Genomic DNA, 16,120 nt, shown 5'->3' with positions numbered 1-16,120 from the left:
TAATCAACCACCGTGCCACCGAGCAGCTCTCCTGGGCTCCATCACCGACGCACACCAGCAGCAGCACCTCAATTTGGGCTCATTTCCGCCATTACGCTCTGAGCCGGTCCACCGGTGGCCGGGCAACCGGCTCCCAACCCGCGACAAGCCTCAAATGGCTCTCAGCCGGTCAACTGTCTGCCTGTCACCTCACCGGTTCTAAATCCTATCAAATTTCACCTCAAAGTTACAGTGGGTTTTGTGCCGGTTCACACCGGCGGGCGAGCGGCTGGGACCCCTTTTTGCGTTATTGCGTGTTGTTGTCTTTTGTCCTTTTCCCTTTTTTGTTGTTTCGTTTATTTTGTTATATTTAGAGTTTGAGTCGTGTGTGTGTGTTTTGGGAGATGAGGATGATTAGTATTATTATTATTATTATTATTATTATTAGATTAATTAGACTAGTATAAAGACTCCACCACACTATATTACACACTACCTTAGAAAATTAGATTAGAAATTAGATTAGTTCATCATTCTCTCTCAATATTGTAGAACCCTAATATTTTCTTTCTCATTTTCATTCAATAAAAAGTTGTAATCTTTCTTTAATTATTAGTTTAAATCTTCCTTTGTTTATGCAAGTTCTTCATTCTCAATAGTTTACAATTAGTATTTTGGGTTGTATTTTGAAGATTTGAAGAAATTCATTCTTCCATTATTATCCAAGCTTGCTACTTTCCTCTTTGTTGGTACAATTCTCATCTTTTGTTTACATTACTTTCATTAGTTTACATTTCTTATGTTGTTTTATCATTATTCATCTAAAGTAGTAATCTTTAAAATGTTTACAATGTTTACTTGTGTTTTGTTGTAATTTATTGTTGAATTCTCACCCATGAACATGTGTGAGTAGTCTTATCTAGGGTCTAGGGGGAATTTGGGTAATTAAGGGGATGAATTTAGGTTGTTAACCTTTTGAATTGGGTGATTGTGTGGTTTCTACTCTTAATGCATTTGAAGTGTTTGTGGAAATGCCTCAATGAAAATTGGACATTTCACTAACATGTTTGGCTTACATTGGTGCATTGTGCTATTTGATAGTTTTAGAAGTGCTTATAGATGAGTTTTAATGAAAGTTAGAACGTCTCTTTGATGCATTCGATCCGTCTTGGTGCTCATGCTATTGGGTAGTCTTTATGCTTTATTTGTAGCTAGTTCATCTCGATCAAGTGACAACTTATTGAGGAGCTTAAGGTGACTAAGAAATTAGTCTTAAACCCTTGACCACTATTATTACCCTTCTCTTGTTAGACCTTGTTTCTCCCCCTAATTGCCCTTTGTGAACCCAAAGACCTTAGCCTTCCCTTATTAATTAAAAGCAATTTCATTTAGTTTAAAATTTATACCTTGTTGCATCTTAGTTTATAATTAATCAACTTTGTTTTTGTTTGACTAAACTAAAGACTTAAACAAACCAAGTATCTAACCCCCGTCATCTTTGTGTTCGACACCCGAATAAATACTACTTTTATTTGGTTCTTTATAAATAGTTTTTGGTACCGGAAGTGACGGCAAAACCCGGTCATCAACTGCGGAGCCATCATCGACCAAGGTCATTGGCACATTCTTTTTTAGACAAACGACGGTGATGTAAAGAGCCAAGTTGTGACTAGCGCCAAAGGGTGGAAAATCTTCGTTTGAGAAAGTAACAGGATTACTTAGCTTCGGTGATTCTTGGAAGACCAAGTTGACTACATCGTCGGGTGTGGAGTTATGTGCTACATTTAGCTTGGCCCAAGCTTGCAGTAAAGCTTGGCGATGTGGGAATGAGCTTGCTACTAATTGCCAGACTGAAAGATCAGCCTTTGTCTTCTGTAATTGCTTGAGCAAATGATCAGTAGAGTCATATTCATTATCATTTGGTGTGATGACGTTGGTTGGACCATTTTGAGTAGTACTTTGATATGGACGCCCCGAACGGGTTAAGTGGTCCACATCTTGGTCTTCGCCATTTTGGACTATTTCCTTGACTAGGGAGTGTTCAATGAGATACTCGTCCTCGTCATCATCGGCCCATACTTCATTGATTGTAGCTAGTTCCCTCATTCTCATGATCTCGTCTTCTAGTCGTGTGATTTGGTCGACTAGTTTATCAACCACGGCGACTATTTCTTGCATAGTGGAATTTTGAGAAAAGATTAATGGCGTATGTTCTTTGGGTGTCGCATTGGGGTCATGTAAAGTTGTCAACACATTTTCTAATTCCCAAACTTGCCTATCCACACTTCTTGCCCATGCGATGAAGTCGGCGATGGTAGGGGAAATGGTAGAGTAGAACCCTTCATTCTCGATTGCGTGGATTTCATTTTCAACTGAAGAAATGAGGTGTGAACAATCTAAGGTAGATTCTTCACTTGTGATCACTAGAATCCCAAGAGGGTTCTGAGTGTTGTTGAGCTTACCTCCCGGCGGTATTGGTAGTCGACCATCCTCGATCATGTATTGAAGCACATTTTTCAATTTGTAGCATTTTTCTGTGTCATGCCCCTTACCCCTATGGTATTCACAGTACGAGTTCTCGTCCCAGAATTTGGATTTCTTTTCAGGTTCGGGAGTAGGTCATATGGGTTGGAGTTTGCCTTGTTTCATTAGCCTTTTTAGAGCATTGGAGTATGTGTCCCCAAGATTTGTAAATTTCCTTGGTGGGCTACTCTTTTTGGATGGCTCGAGGAGGTTAACTTCATCGGTCTTGCTAGTGGAGCCGTAAGAACGACTTGTTGAGCCTTTATATCCTCGACCTACCATTTTGGACAAGAGTCTTTTACGGATGTCATCTTCAATTCTCGTTCCTAGTACGGTTAAGTCCTTGAAAGTTTTGATGTTTTGGTACCTCAAATGATTGGCATAGATGGGCTTTAAGTTGTCCACGTATTTCTCCACAAGGGTAGCCTCATCCGGGCGTTCAACTAGTTGGGTACTAGTCTTCCTCCACCTACTTAGGAAGTCGGTGAAACCTTCTTTGTCATTTTGGGTAAGAACCTCTAGAGTGCGCATGTTAACTTGGATCTCAGCATTATCCGCATATTGCTTAGCAAACTTGATCGTGGCATCTTCCCAAGTAGCGATCTTCTTGTATTACAGAGAGTAGAACCATTACTTTGGGATGGTGTCAAGAGATGAAGGAAAGATCCTTAAGAACATCTCGGGTTTGATGCCTTTGATAGACATGTAATCCTTGAAGGCGGGGATATGGTTCAAAGGGTTCTCATGCCCCTTGAATTTAGGGATATCCGTCATGTTAAAGTTGGTTGGCAACTTGGAATTTACGGCCTCATACTTGCGATTATTCTCCCTATAAATGTCATCCCCTTTAAGGTACATCAATTGCTCCTCTAAGTATTGGAGTCGTTTTTCAGCTGCAGTCACACTCATGAGAGGGCTTTCTTCCCTGAAGTCATTCACGAAGTCATCAACGACTTCACTTTCTCGAGGAGGAATTCTCGTTTCTACGGTATAGATCCGGCTCTCGATGGTGTCAAGGCGATCATGCACTTGGTCTTGAGTAACTTGGATTTGAGCCAGCGCGGCTAGGATTCGATCATTATTATCTTGGAGTTGATTGAAGTTCGCGTCGCTTGTTTCAGGCATCTTGGAAACTGGAAAAGAGATCGACGACGAATCAAAACACGATCGACCATTCTAGCACACTTACTAAGAAAGAAAAGTTTTGACTTGTGAAGTGGGTGTGTGCCACTTGTGTCAGTGAGCTTTTGAAGAAATGACCAAGTTTGGAAATGTGTGTCCTAGTCAACTATAGTGTAGTTTTAGGAGTGGACTCGAAGTGAGGTTTTTGAAATGGGCTTGGGCCCGAAATTTGACTTGACAAATGGACAGAGTTTCGACTTGGTTTTGCGCTAATTGATGGGCCTTTTTTCGAAATTTACACTTTAAAAGGGGTTTTGATTTTACAAAAATCGTCATGGTTTTATTTAGAAATGGTGATCACGTAAGGTACAAACATTTATACAAGCATTATAACGGGATGCTGAGTGCATTTAAAAGGGTTTTGGTTTAAAGGGTGGGTTGCCATACCGAACAATCAAACCCGAAGTCTGTGGAGAGGCTCGTACCAAACAAGAGTAAGGCCGATTCCTAGTCCATTTCCTCAAGTAGTGAAGGTCCTTGATACAAACAAGAGTAAGCATCATGGTATGGATGACGTCAATCGCTATCCATCCTTAGGCCCAAATAAGAATTACGACCGTTTAGACGGGACGACTGGTCGAATAGGTTGGGTTGGGCCTAGGAAGGCCAAATAAACGGTCTAGGAAGACCGAGTTATGAAAACCGACAATTGTCTTGTACAAACTATTCCCTAACCTTGTTCAAGTTTCACCCTTTTGGCTACACGTAAGTGTATTATCCCCAGCAGAGTCGCCAAACTATGGACGTGGGGCCACGGGGGCGCTTGGGAAACAAGCGTTTGCATTTGTGGAGTCGCCACAAATTTTTATGGGAAATTGGAACCGTTTGAATACCTCGTGTCATGTCAAGACACAAAGTAGTGACATGAACACCAAGAACTCGTTACCCTTAGCATTCTATGTCTAGAATGACTCTCGTGGATGCCAATGAACACGGATGTTCACAGAGATCTGGAGTAAGGGGTGAGGGTACGTATTAGGAAGCTCTTTTGATCGAACACCTAATCCCGCCCGCCTCGATAGCGGCCTATACTAATGATTAGGGAAATTATCTATACTCGATATATTGTCGATTATATGCATGTAATGCAACATCCAAGTTTTTATCCTAACATGTGAAGATTAACTAAGTCGGTGAACAATTAATTTAATCATGCAAATGGGTCGAAGTTGGATTTAAGGTCAATTACATGTGAAAACATACAAATGATACAAAATACGATGAAAAAATACAATAAAGAATACAATAATTACATCGGGTTTAGCGATTTATGTCGAAAATACTCCTAAAACGGATAATTTGAGAAAAATAATAAAGGAATAAATCAACGAACAAATCAGTAGGTGATAATACGGTTAATAGTAGATTATACGTAAACTAATTAATCAAGTCAAGGCAGAACGGAAGTTCAGAGGCAGAAATTAACCTGGAACACGCGCAGCAGGACTGCGCCCTTTGGAAGAGGCGCAACAGTTGCTGCGTCTGTTCCAAGGGTGAATTCTGGCTGTGAAGCCGGAACTGCAAATCGTTAATGTTAATTGATGATTTTAAGGATTGATTACGATATTCGACTCGGATGGAAGTGATTTAATGGATTAACTACATGTGAACGAGTCATAAAAGCAATAAAACATGGATGAGGCGGAATTAAGATGAATTATTTACATGGATGAAAGATTGATTAGTGATATGGGTGAACTAAATAGGTTAGACACAACGAATTAATGACGAACATGACAATAGACAGATGGAAATATATCAAAGATCGAATTTCAGAGACTCAATATGAAAGAATCGAATCTCTACAACCCGGATTGATTTTAATGACGAAAACCCGCAAATATTGGATTATAAGGGATTTAAGTCGAATTTAATGATTAAATAAACGTATTAATGATGATGAACAATGTACATGTGAAATTGTTATGCTTTTATGTCAAGAATTGAAGGATAAACGAAAACAAACAAAAGTAAGCGAATTTACAGAGGACGAAAGAAGAAGAAAGGAAGCAGGAACTGCGGCAGCCTCACGAAGAGGCGCAGCAGGTGCTGCGCTCCTTCGAAGAGGCCCAGCACTTATTGCGTCCTTTCTCGACATCTGTCTTCTGGTAATCCGTAAAAAGGGTTTTAAACATGGTTTTATAAATCGGTTTTAGAAGTGCTTTCGACATAAACCTTACATTAATGATACAAAAAGTAAATAACGATAAATAAAAGAGAGATTTACACCCTCAGACTTACATGTTTGACGAAACGAGATGAACTAAGTTTACGATTAGTGATGCTCGACTCAAATGTAACGAAAGTGCCCTCGTAAGAGGAAAACGATTAAGATTAGTTAAGTTGATTAATTGTGGAGTTGGTCAAATTGGTCGGTCATGCAAACGAGGCTGGTACTCAGAAGGGTCCGAGCTTACGTGGTCGAAAGTTCAAGCACGTAGACGCCAAAAAGTAAGAACGTGGTCTAGAATGCAAAGGGAGAAGAGAAGGGCGGACACTCGAGTGAGAAATATGAGGAGCGAAGGCTCATATTTATACTAATCATGTGAAGGAATAGGGTTTTCGGAGAGACTTTGGAAGTGAATCTCAAAAAGATATGAAAAATATACGAAAAATACGCAGAAAAGGACCTGGGAAGAGGCGCAGCAGTCAGTGCGTCTCTTGGAAGAGGCGCAGCACCTGCTGCGTCTGTTCCCAAGTGGTTTCCTCCTGCGGAAGAAAGATTTCCGTGTTTGGTTTATGGAATGACGGGATAATCTTATTTTCCTTAATATTTTGTATGAATATTACGGGAAATTGTTTACCAAAGAATAAAAGATTGTGAAAGATTTATAAAATATGGAATAGAAATATCCGGAACATTCCGAACATTCTTGACTCGGGATTTAGCGGTTATTAGAAAATGAAGACGGTTTTAGGCCCGGACTCCAAATGTACTCTAATTACTGTCAAAACGACCGTATCGGTGCGTAGATGATAACTAAGAGGTAGACATCGGTGTTTGAGCAATCACGTGATGATAAACTTACGAACTGTCACAAATCGTTCCGCGTACCAAACATGCGGCCCAATCATCACCGGGTGGTTTGCGGGAGGTGCAGAAATGAGGTATCTACACATACCGCCTACAGTGACTAGTACCGTGTGATGGACCCTATTAAGGGATCTCAATTCAAGTATTATATAGTTTTTTTAAAATTAAATTATATAAAAGTTTGGTAATTTTCCGAAACATTTGTAAGAGACTAAAACATGGTCAATTTACTTAAAATAAAATAATTAATTAAGATGGTCAATTTAATTAAAATAAATAAATAATTAAGATGGTCAATTTCAAGTAGACTAAAAGATGCTTAGTAATTTTCCTAAATATTTATAGATTAGAAGATGGTAAATTTCCTTAAAATAAAATAATTAATTAGTATAAACATGCACACTTATGGTATTAATTATTATCATCATAAAATTATATAGTTTGGGTACGTTAAAATTAAATTATATAGAAGCTTGGTAATTTTCCTAAACATGGTCAATTTTCTTAAAATAAAATAATTAATTAAGATGGTCAATTTCCTTAAAATAAAATAATTAATTAAGATGGTCAATTTCAAGAAGACTAAAGGAAAGAAATGCTTAGTAATTTTCCTAAATATTTATAAAAGATTAGAAGGTGGTAAATTTTCTTAAGATAAAATAATTAATTAGTATAAACATGCACACTTATTAGTAATACTATTTTCCTAAGAGAATAACATAACATACTTTTCTAATACCATAACAATATTGTTTGAGATGATATTTCATATAGTGATTTCTAATACTCCCTCCGTACCAGACCAATGGTAACACTTACCTAATATGGCCGTACCACACCAATGGTAACATTCCTTATTTGGCCCACAACATTACCAAGTTATCCTTATACCCATTTGATATTTACATAAAATGTCACTAGATACCCCACCTACAACTCACAATTAAACCCACAATTACATACTCCACTTATTTTCTTCCCTCTTTACCCCTTCTTTTACCCTCTTTTCTTAAAAACCCCATTTTTTTACCACGTTACCATTTGTATGGTACGGAGGGAGTATTATAATAGTTCTATCTATGTTTTATATTTCCAATATCATACTCATTAGCACTGAGATCAACTGACAAGATTGTCCTGACTATAAATTAACCAATATCTATGTATCTATGTATCTATATTATTACAGAAAAAAAAAAATTTCGAGCAATTACAGAGACCCCATGTTTTATGAACTACCTCAAGCGAATTTGAGTCTCCAATTTTATTAAAAAATCAAAATTCTTTTTAAAAAATTAACAATGTGAGTTTTAAAATAGGAAAAAATAAATAAAAGATAATATCAAAACGTATGCCAATTAGGCCAATCCCCTATTTACTAGATGAATAGACATCCTCACAAATTTTCCCTCCCTAAAGTATATTTCTAGATAAGGTAACTAATAATAACTAGTTTAGATCCCGTGCAAATGCACGGTATTTTAGATTGTAATATATAGAGAAATGAGCATAACTGATAATAGAGAAATGAGCATAATTGATAATTATACTTTAAATTTACTGTTAAAATTTACAATATTTATGTGTTTTATTAATTATTAAGATAGAAAAAGAGAAATTTTGAGGACAATTTTACATATGAAAAATCAAAATATCATTACATTTACTAATTTTAATAAATAGTATTGTGTATTTGGTGTTGTATTTTAGGGAGATTTTCGTATTTTATAAAATCATACTAATTAGTATTTTGGCAATGTGTTTTTAAATAATAGATCGAAGATATTTGTGATTGAAAAAATTCTTTAATATAATAATTTAAATATATTTATGGTTAAAATAATAATAATAATAATAATAATATGTGTAAAATATATAGTAATATTACAAACTGACATATATATGGTAGTCTAAAGTATTTAAGTGTAATATATTTCTCTACAATTATTGAGAAATAAGAATTATAAAGTAGGTCAACATTTGTATAGAATAAACAAAAGTTTATACTCAATATTTGAGAATAACCAAACCTATTTACTATTAAGGCCCAATTTGTAGTTGAGGGTGATTTGGGCGGGAAAATTCCTAGTTTCATCTATTCATTTAGTAAATAGAGGATTATATATACATTAATAAGGAAGGTAACTAATAATTATAATTATTATTTCATTAACTTATTATCTTTTCATTAAAATTTATAGTTTCCTCAAATTATATTTTTTTGACTAAACTCTAATTTATAATCTTTTAATTAAAATATTTTAATAATATCAAACTATGATTTACTCATACCATTTTAATTACTTTCGAGACAAAAAATTGAGAAAATTTATAAATTGGAATCATTTGCTTTGCGGTATAAAAAAATATTATTTAAAAAAAATATTTCAACATGCTACTCAATTCTTTTAATTATTTTAGTTCCAGTCATTTTATTTCTCAGAGCAAAATGCAATGAAGAGAAAAATAAACATATAGATACCATGTAGAGGTCGCTGGTATGCTTCTCAGGTCGATATATCGTGAAGTGATTTATGATGGTAAATTATAACGTCACTATCACATGACTATATAAAGGATGTATTTCCTTTGGAAAAAGATATCTCACAAAATGTAATCAAACAAAGTGACTAAAAAGTCGGGGTTTGAGGGTGAGGTGGAGTACAACGGGTGTTTTAATACAATAATTTAGGAGGTTACTCTAGGGGTGATATTAGTGGCATTGACTAATATTACTGAAGGGCTAGAGGTTGTTATCTTATATTATTGTGGGTTTCGAATTGGTATTAATTCGTGACGGTTACGTTGTACTGGTACTATATTATTATAGTGGATTCTAGTCAATTTGGCTAGTGGGTTTTACTTCCGGTTTGGAAGGTTTTGCCCTGAGTTTGACCCTAAATACTGTCTCATCTTATTATTGCTTACATTTATTTACTTTTACGGTTTATTTGTCGGTTGGTTGCTTCCGTTGCACGTGGGAGATTGACGTTAATTTCCCAACAGTGGTATCAGAGCCACTAGGCTTGGTCTGGTGGCTGGTTTAATTGGCAAAGATGTCAAATATGGAGTCTCAATTTGCAGTACCGAAATTTGACGGTAAACGTAGTTTCACCCTTTGGCAAAGAAGGATGAAGGATCTCCTGGTACATCTTGGCTTGGCTAGAGCCTTGAAAGGAGATGATGGTAAGTCGGAGAAGATGAGTGATGACAATTGGGAAGAGATTTGCACCAAGTGTGCAAGTACTATTAGGTTGTGCATCTCGGATTCAGTCATTAATTGTGTTCTTGATGATGACTCTCCATCGGTGATATGGGAAAAGTTGGAGAAGCTCTACATGGCGAAGAGTTTAACCAACAAGTTGTTTTTAAAAGCGACGGTTATATCGGTTGAGAATGGACGAGGATGAAAATTTAATTGGGCATGTAAATGTGCTCAATGGACTGTTAGACAAGTTAAAGAAGATCGAGGTGAAGCTTGAGGAAGAAGATAAGGCGTTACTACTCCTCAATTCTCTCCCGGACACATATGAGACTTATGTGGATACTATTCTATGCGAGAAAGACACCATTACGATGGAGCAAGCACAAACAGCTTTATTATCCTTTGATGCGAGGAAGAAGGACAAGGCTGGGATACGAAACGACAGTACAGGTACAGTTGCAGTTGCTCGGGATGAGAGAGGTTGATCGTTTAACAGGGAGGATAGGGCGAAGCATGACAGGTCTCGGTCCAGGAACGCTTCTAGGAATAATGATGTGAAGTGTTTCAAGTGTGGTGACCTTGGTCATATTACGCGGTTTTGTCCTAAGAAATGCGAGAATGAAGAAAACAAGGGCAACACCAACTTGGTTGCCGGCGAAGGAAGTAGTGGTTGTTTCCTTACCGATGGTAGTGACATATTTGCGGTCACGGATGTGAACGACGTGTCTTCCAAGGAAGAATGGATATTAGATTCTGGTTGTGTCAACCACATTTGCACCCGGAAGGATAGTTTTGATGAACTCTAAGAAGGCGTGGCTAGGAAATTGAGTTTGGCTGATAAGTCAATAGTCGATGTCATGGGGTATTGGGCTGGTGAAAATCAAAATATCAAATGGGGTGTTGCACACTTTGGATAAGGTTGCTTATGTTCCAAAGTTGCGGTGGAATCTAATCTCACTTAGTCAACTAGACTCCGAAGGTTATGGGTGTAAAACTCATGGGGGAGTAATGAAAGTTACTAAGGGTTCTATGGTCCTCATGAAGGGGGAACTTCGTCGTTGTTTATAACGTCTGGGTGGACATGTAATAAAAACCTCACAGGATGGCTGGAAACGGAGAAATCGTACATGTGTTTCGTTTGCGGAAGAGGCGACGAAGGTAAATTGTTTTCAGGTTGCAGACGGGCGCAAAGGTAAAATTCCTGCTGGTAGAAAAGTGGAGAGCAAGAGGTTTCTCTCCGGAGTCAAGTAACGTCATTGACTGGGTTTAGGCTGTACACGGTGCATTGGTCGTGATAGTGAGTTACGGTGAGGACCGGATACTAACTCGGGTGTGCAGCTGGTGATTTAAAAAAGGCTAATGGTTAATTCCTCGGTGATTGTTCTCTTGTGTTGGAGGGGGAGATTTGTTAGGTAACATCCAACACAAGGTTCTAATAAGAATTGTTACATTGCACATGTAACAATTGGTGATGTTAAATGTATTAATTCATTATTTAACATTACGTGAAAGTTGCTTCAACTTTTGGTGAAAACGAATGAATTACTTAATTCATTTGTTGATATAACGTGAAGTAATTTATGATGGTAAATTATAACGTCACTATCACATGACTATATAAAGGATGTATTTCCTTTGGAAAAAGATATCTCACAAAATGTAATCAAACAAAGTGACTAAAAAGTCGGGGTTTGAGGGTGAGGTGGAGTACAACGGGTGTTTTAATACAATAATTTAGGAGGTTACTCTAGGGGTGATATTAGTGGCATTGACTAATATTACTGGAGGGCTAGAGGTTGTTATCTTATATTATTGTGGGTTTCGAATTGGTATTAATTCGTGATGGTTACGTTGTACTGGTACTATATTATTATAGCGGATTCTAGTCAATTTGGCTAGTGGGTTTTACTTCCGGTTTGGAAGGTTTTGCCCTGGGTTTGACCTTAAATACTGTCTCATCTTATTATTGCTTACATTTATTTACTTTTGCGGTTAACTTGTTGGTTGGTTGCTTCCGTTGCGCGTCGGAGATTGACGCTAATTTCCCAACAATTTTTTTTTTGGGTGTATTAATCAATAGTTATCTATTTTTATTTTTAGGATATTTTTGTGGGTGTTTTAATGTGTAAGTGAAGATGGATAATATATGTGCTCCAAAAACATTTTTACATATTTTCTTAATTTTTGTAGCAAAAATAATAGATAATTATTTATTGGGACGGAGAGAATACGATGTATTATCTATTTAAACGAGGTCAACTTTAAAAAGGTAGCATATGTCTTGTTTTGAAAATCAAAATAAGTACGATGTTGAGTCGTAGGAAAGAGCCATGCAAGTTGGCAATAATCATCATCATTATCGCACAACTACTGATTTCCACCACAATACCATTTTAGCTTTGAAGTTTACTTCTTGAAGACTATCTATGGTCACAACTCGGATTAGAACAAGAGCATTTCTCCTTTTCAACAGGAAAGGGTTATGACCGTCTTAAGTTATGACCGTCTCTAAAGGGATATGTTGATCAAAATTTAATTATGCACCATTGTATTATAATACGATGACTAGAAGACGGATAAGATATTCCTTATTTATAAACACTAACAGTTTTTCAATATTTTCCATTAAACATGCGTGAATATTCGAAGAAAATGATTTACACTTTAATTATTTGACGAATCCACAACTTCTGAGCTGAGGCGGTCTCAAGTTACATAACTGTATAAAACTTACAACTTATAGAATAAGATTGTATTATTACATCATTAATAAACAAAATCTTTCAAAAAGCGATATACAATTTAGTAATTTACAACAGTCTTATACAATAATAACGACATAAAACTTAAAAGGAAGGAATGCACAAAGCGTTATGGCACTCATATTCATATGTAAGTGCTTACATGTTTCAAAACTCAAAGAGTCTAATTCCAAGAGGCTACTACCCTAAACCTACAATTAACAATTATTAAAACTCCACTCCAACTTAATTAGTTTACTATCCCAAATTGAAGAAGTGTCCCATCTTTTATTAAATTAAACACAATTATATTAACCTAATTAACTAAGTCCGTATTGCGGCGAGTTTCTCCCACATGCTTAACTTTGTCACTTTTTTTCAACGTAACCCCTCGAACTATTCCTTTCTTAGTTGTTTTTTCCTTCTTCCTATATAAACCTTACCACTTTCTTTAACTTCATTCCCTTGTATCTAATCCTCTTTCTCCCTCTTCTTTTTAAATACTTATAAATCAAAATAAAATGGATGTTAGCAAGAGATCATCATCATCTTCATCGGGTAATAGCTCGGGGTTAACTCAGAGTAATAATGAAGATGATGAAATGGACCTTAGGAGAGGTCCATGGACCGTCGAGGAAGACCTCACCCTCATCAATTACATTGCCATTCATGGTGAAGGCCGTTGGAACTCCCTAGCGCGTTGCGCAGGTATTCAGTTTCTTGTACGACCGTCCTATAATAGTACATGAGTTGTTATTTAAGGTTTCATAGTTGTTTAATTGATTTTTTTAGGATAAGAAACAAGCAAGGGAAAGAAAATTTATGTTTTCTTTCACTTCCATTTTTGTGCAAGTACCTAATTTTATGTGTTAGGCCATACCATTTATGTTTACCTAATTGCTACTTTTACCTTGGTTAACAATAATCAACCTACTTTTGATATATTTCTGCTTGAACGTGATGTCTACCATCGACAACAGTAATTCATCATTGATCGAGATCTCTTGCACTACAAGAAATAACAACACAGGCGACTGCTTTTAAAGACTGCTAATAATAGTCGCCATTTTGGCGACTGAAATCGGTTGCCATGTGTAGTCGCCTGTATCCTGAATTCTTGTAGTGTTTGTTGATAATCTCCAAACAGATAAAAAAAATATGTCTAAAGATATGGTTAGATGAAGAATTTTCAAAGGTGTACGTTCATAATCTCCTAAGAGAATAAAGAATAAGATCTATCAAGTTAGTGTAAGTCATTTTAAATGATACCTTTAGCTTGGTGCACTATACCACACCCAAATGCTATTAAAAAATAGTAATATCTTACGCAAACTTATCTTTATAATGCATGTGGCATATTGATGAAGATTACATGGATCGATATTGCTCTTAATTATTGGTAGTGTGTTCTTGAATATGCTTATGTTATTATGCAATAGCTTTATAATCTAAATATTATATTGTGTTACTTTTCAAAACTTACTTATTATCATCTTTAATCGATTATCTTAGGCTTAAAGAGGACGGGAAAGAGTTGTCGATTACGATGGCTGAATTATTTACGTCCTGATGTTCGACGTGGAAACATCACTTTGGAAGAACAACTCATGATTCTTGAACTCCATTCGCAATGGGGTAATCGGTAATCATCTACTTTTTCCGTACAACCTTTTTTTACTTCATATATCATTCAAATTAAAGGGACCCATATTGGCAATACATATGAAGACAATTATCGAACAACTGATAGGATTATCTAACGTCATTCTTATCAACTAAGTTAGTTGACATATATACACCCATCAGTAATGATCATTTTCCTTACAGTAATTTGTTTATATTTCCGTACAACCATTTTTATTTCATATATTAACCAAGGGACCCATATTCGCAATACATATGAAGACATTCATCAAGTTAGGATTATCTAACGTTCTTATCAACCGAATTAGCTGACATATACACACCACCAGTAATGATCCTTTTCTGTACAACCATTTTATATTTCAATCAAAGGGCTCTTTATTGGCAACACATATGAAAACAATCTTCGTTGTTAGAATTATATAATGTTCTTATCAACTGGATTAGCTAAGATAGACACGGTAACTTGGTGTATAGATAAGAGGGCTAAAACACTTTGATGCTAGTAGAAAGTAGAATACTATAATATTAGAGTATATCTTTTACTCTAATATTATAGTATAAACATATATAAAGAACAAAGACTTTTCTTCATGAAGCAAAGATGCACTCATGCACATAACAAAAATACAATTTTCTAGCTCAATTTGACATTGACATGCATTTTTATTATTTTATGATTTATAATAGCCAAATTTGAACAAATTACCTCTTTACTTTTGTAGTAACCAATAAACATGCATGATTATATTACAGGTGGTCCAAAATAGCACAATATTTACCAGGGAGAACAGATAACGAGATAAAGAATTATTGGAGAACTCGTGTGCAAAAGCATGCGAAACAACTAAAATGTGACGTGAACAGCAAGCAATTCAAAGACACAATGCGTTATCTATGGATGCCTAGGCTTGTTGAGAGAATTCAAGCTGCCTCCGGTTCAAGCATCGGTCCCACCACCTCGACAACCACCGCCGAATTCTTCGACCCTATCAAATCCACCAATCTAGGCACCTCTGATACAACCATCCATGCACAAGTAAATTACGATTTTACCCCCGAAAACTCGGCTAATTCCTCTGCCGGCTCCTTACGCACCCAAGTTTCAGACCTTACAGATTATTATGCCCTACAAGTTGGTAATCAGAACGTTAATCAAGAGTATTTGCATGACGATCGCGTCGATTATGGAGCTAATCAGTCATTAACAACTCCTAGTGATTATATTAACAACCAAGGGATGGAATTTCAAGGTCTTAATAGCATGGAGCAAAACACTCAACAACAATGGTACACGGATAATTTATGGAATAATGTCGAAGATATTTATTTTCTACAACAGTTTAGTAACAATAGTAATATTTGAGTGAATATTTTTTGTTTTTTACTCTTAGTGTATGGGTCAAGATTCGAGTCCTTCACTCTTTCGATTCACATACTTTGTCTTAATTATATATACAACATGTAAGCTTAGGATGATACATAGTTTGAGATATTTGTAAAAAAGGGTGGGATTAATTCATTTGTGGATTATATATAAAGCTTGTTATTTTTCAAGGATAAGAATAGAACTCCCAATTTATAAGTTGGAGCGAGAGAGCTCTTATTACTTAAGCTAACTCTTGTTCTTGTTGAGTAATGATTTTAGTATTAGTTATTTATATTGTCACTTTTTGCCACACGAGGGCCGGTATATTTGTACAGCGCCAAGTATCACCCTCTTACACGGCTTTATGTAAAATTTACTCCCTCTGATCCAGACAGATGGTAACACTTACCTAAAATGATTGAACCACACCAATGGTAACATAC

The 16,120-nt window shown here is 36.1% G+C and overlaps 1 protein-coding gene across 1 annotated transcript; it reads left to right on the top strand.

Moving 5' to 3' along the window:
- The first annotated feature begins 13,123 nt into the window (after positions 1-13,123).
- Positions 13,124-15,871, top strand: LOC141628735 (transcription factor MYB108-like). The gene is made up of 3 exons (XM_074441836.1): positions 13,124-13,372; positions 14,177-14,306; positions 15,065-15,871. Exons 1-3 carry the CDS (start codon positions 13,186-13,188, stop codon positions 15,672-15,674), a joined length of 927 nt encoding a protein of 308 aa, XP_074297937.1. The 5' UTR covers positions 13,124-13,185; the 3' UTR covers positions 15,675-15,871.
- The last annotated feature ends 249 nt before the right edge of the window (positions 15,872-16,120 follow it).

Source organism: Silene latifolia, chromosome 2 (assembly GCF_048544455.1).
Source record: "Silene latifolia isolate original U9 population chromosome 2, ASM4854445v1, whole genome shotgun sequence".
NCBI lineage: Eukaryota > Viridiplantae > Streptophyta > Magnoliopsida > Caryophyllales > Caryophyllaceae > Silene > Silene latifolia.
Note: the sequence above shows the minus strand (reverse complement) of the source record. Positions and strands in the feature narration are given on the sequence as shown.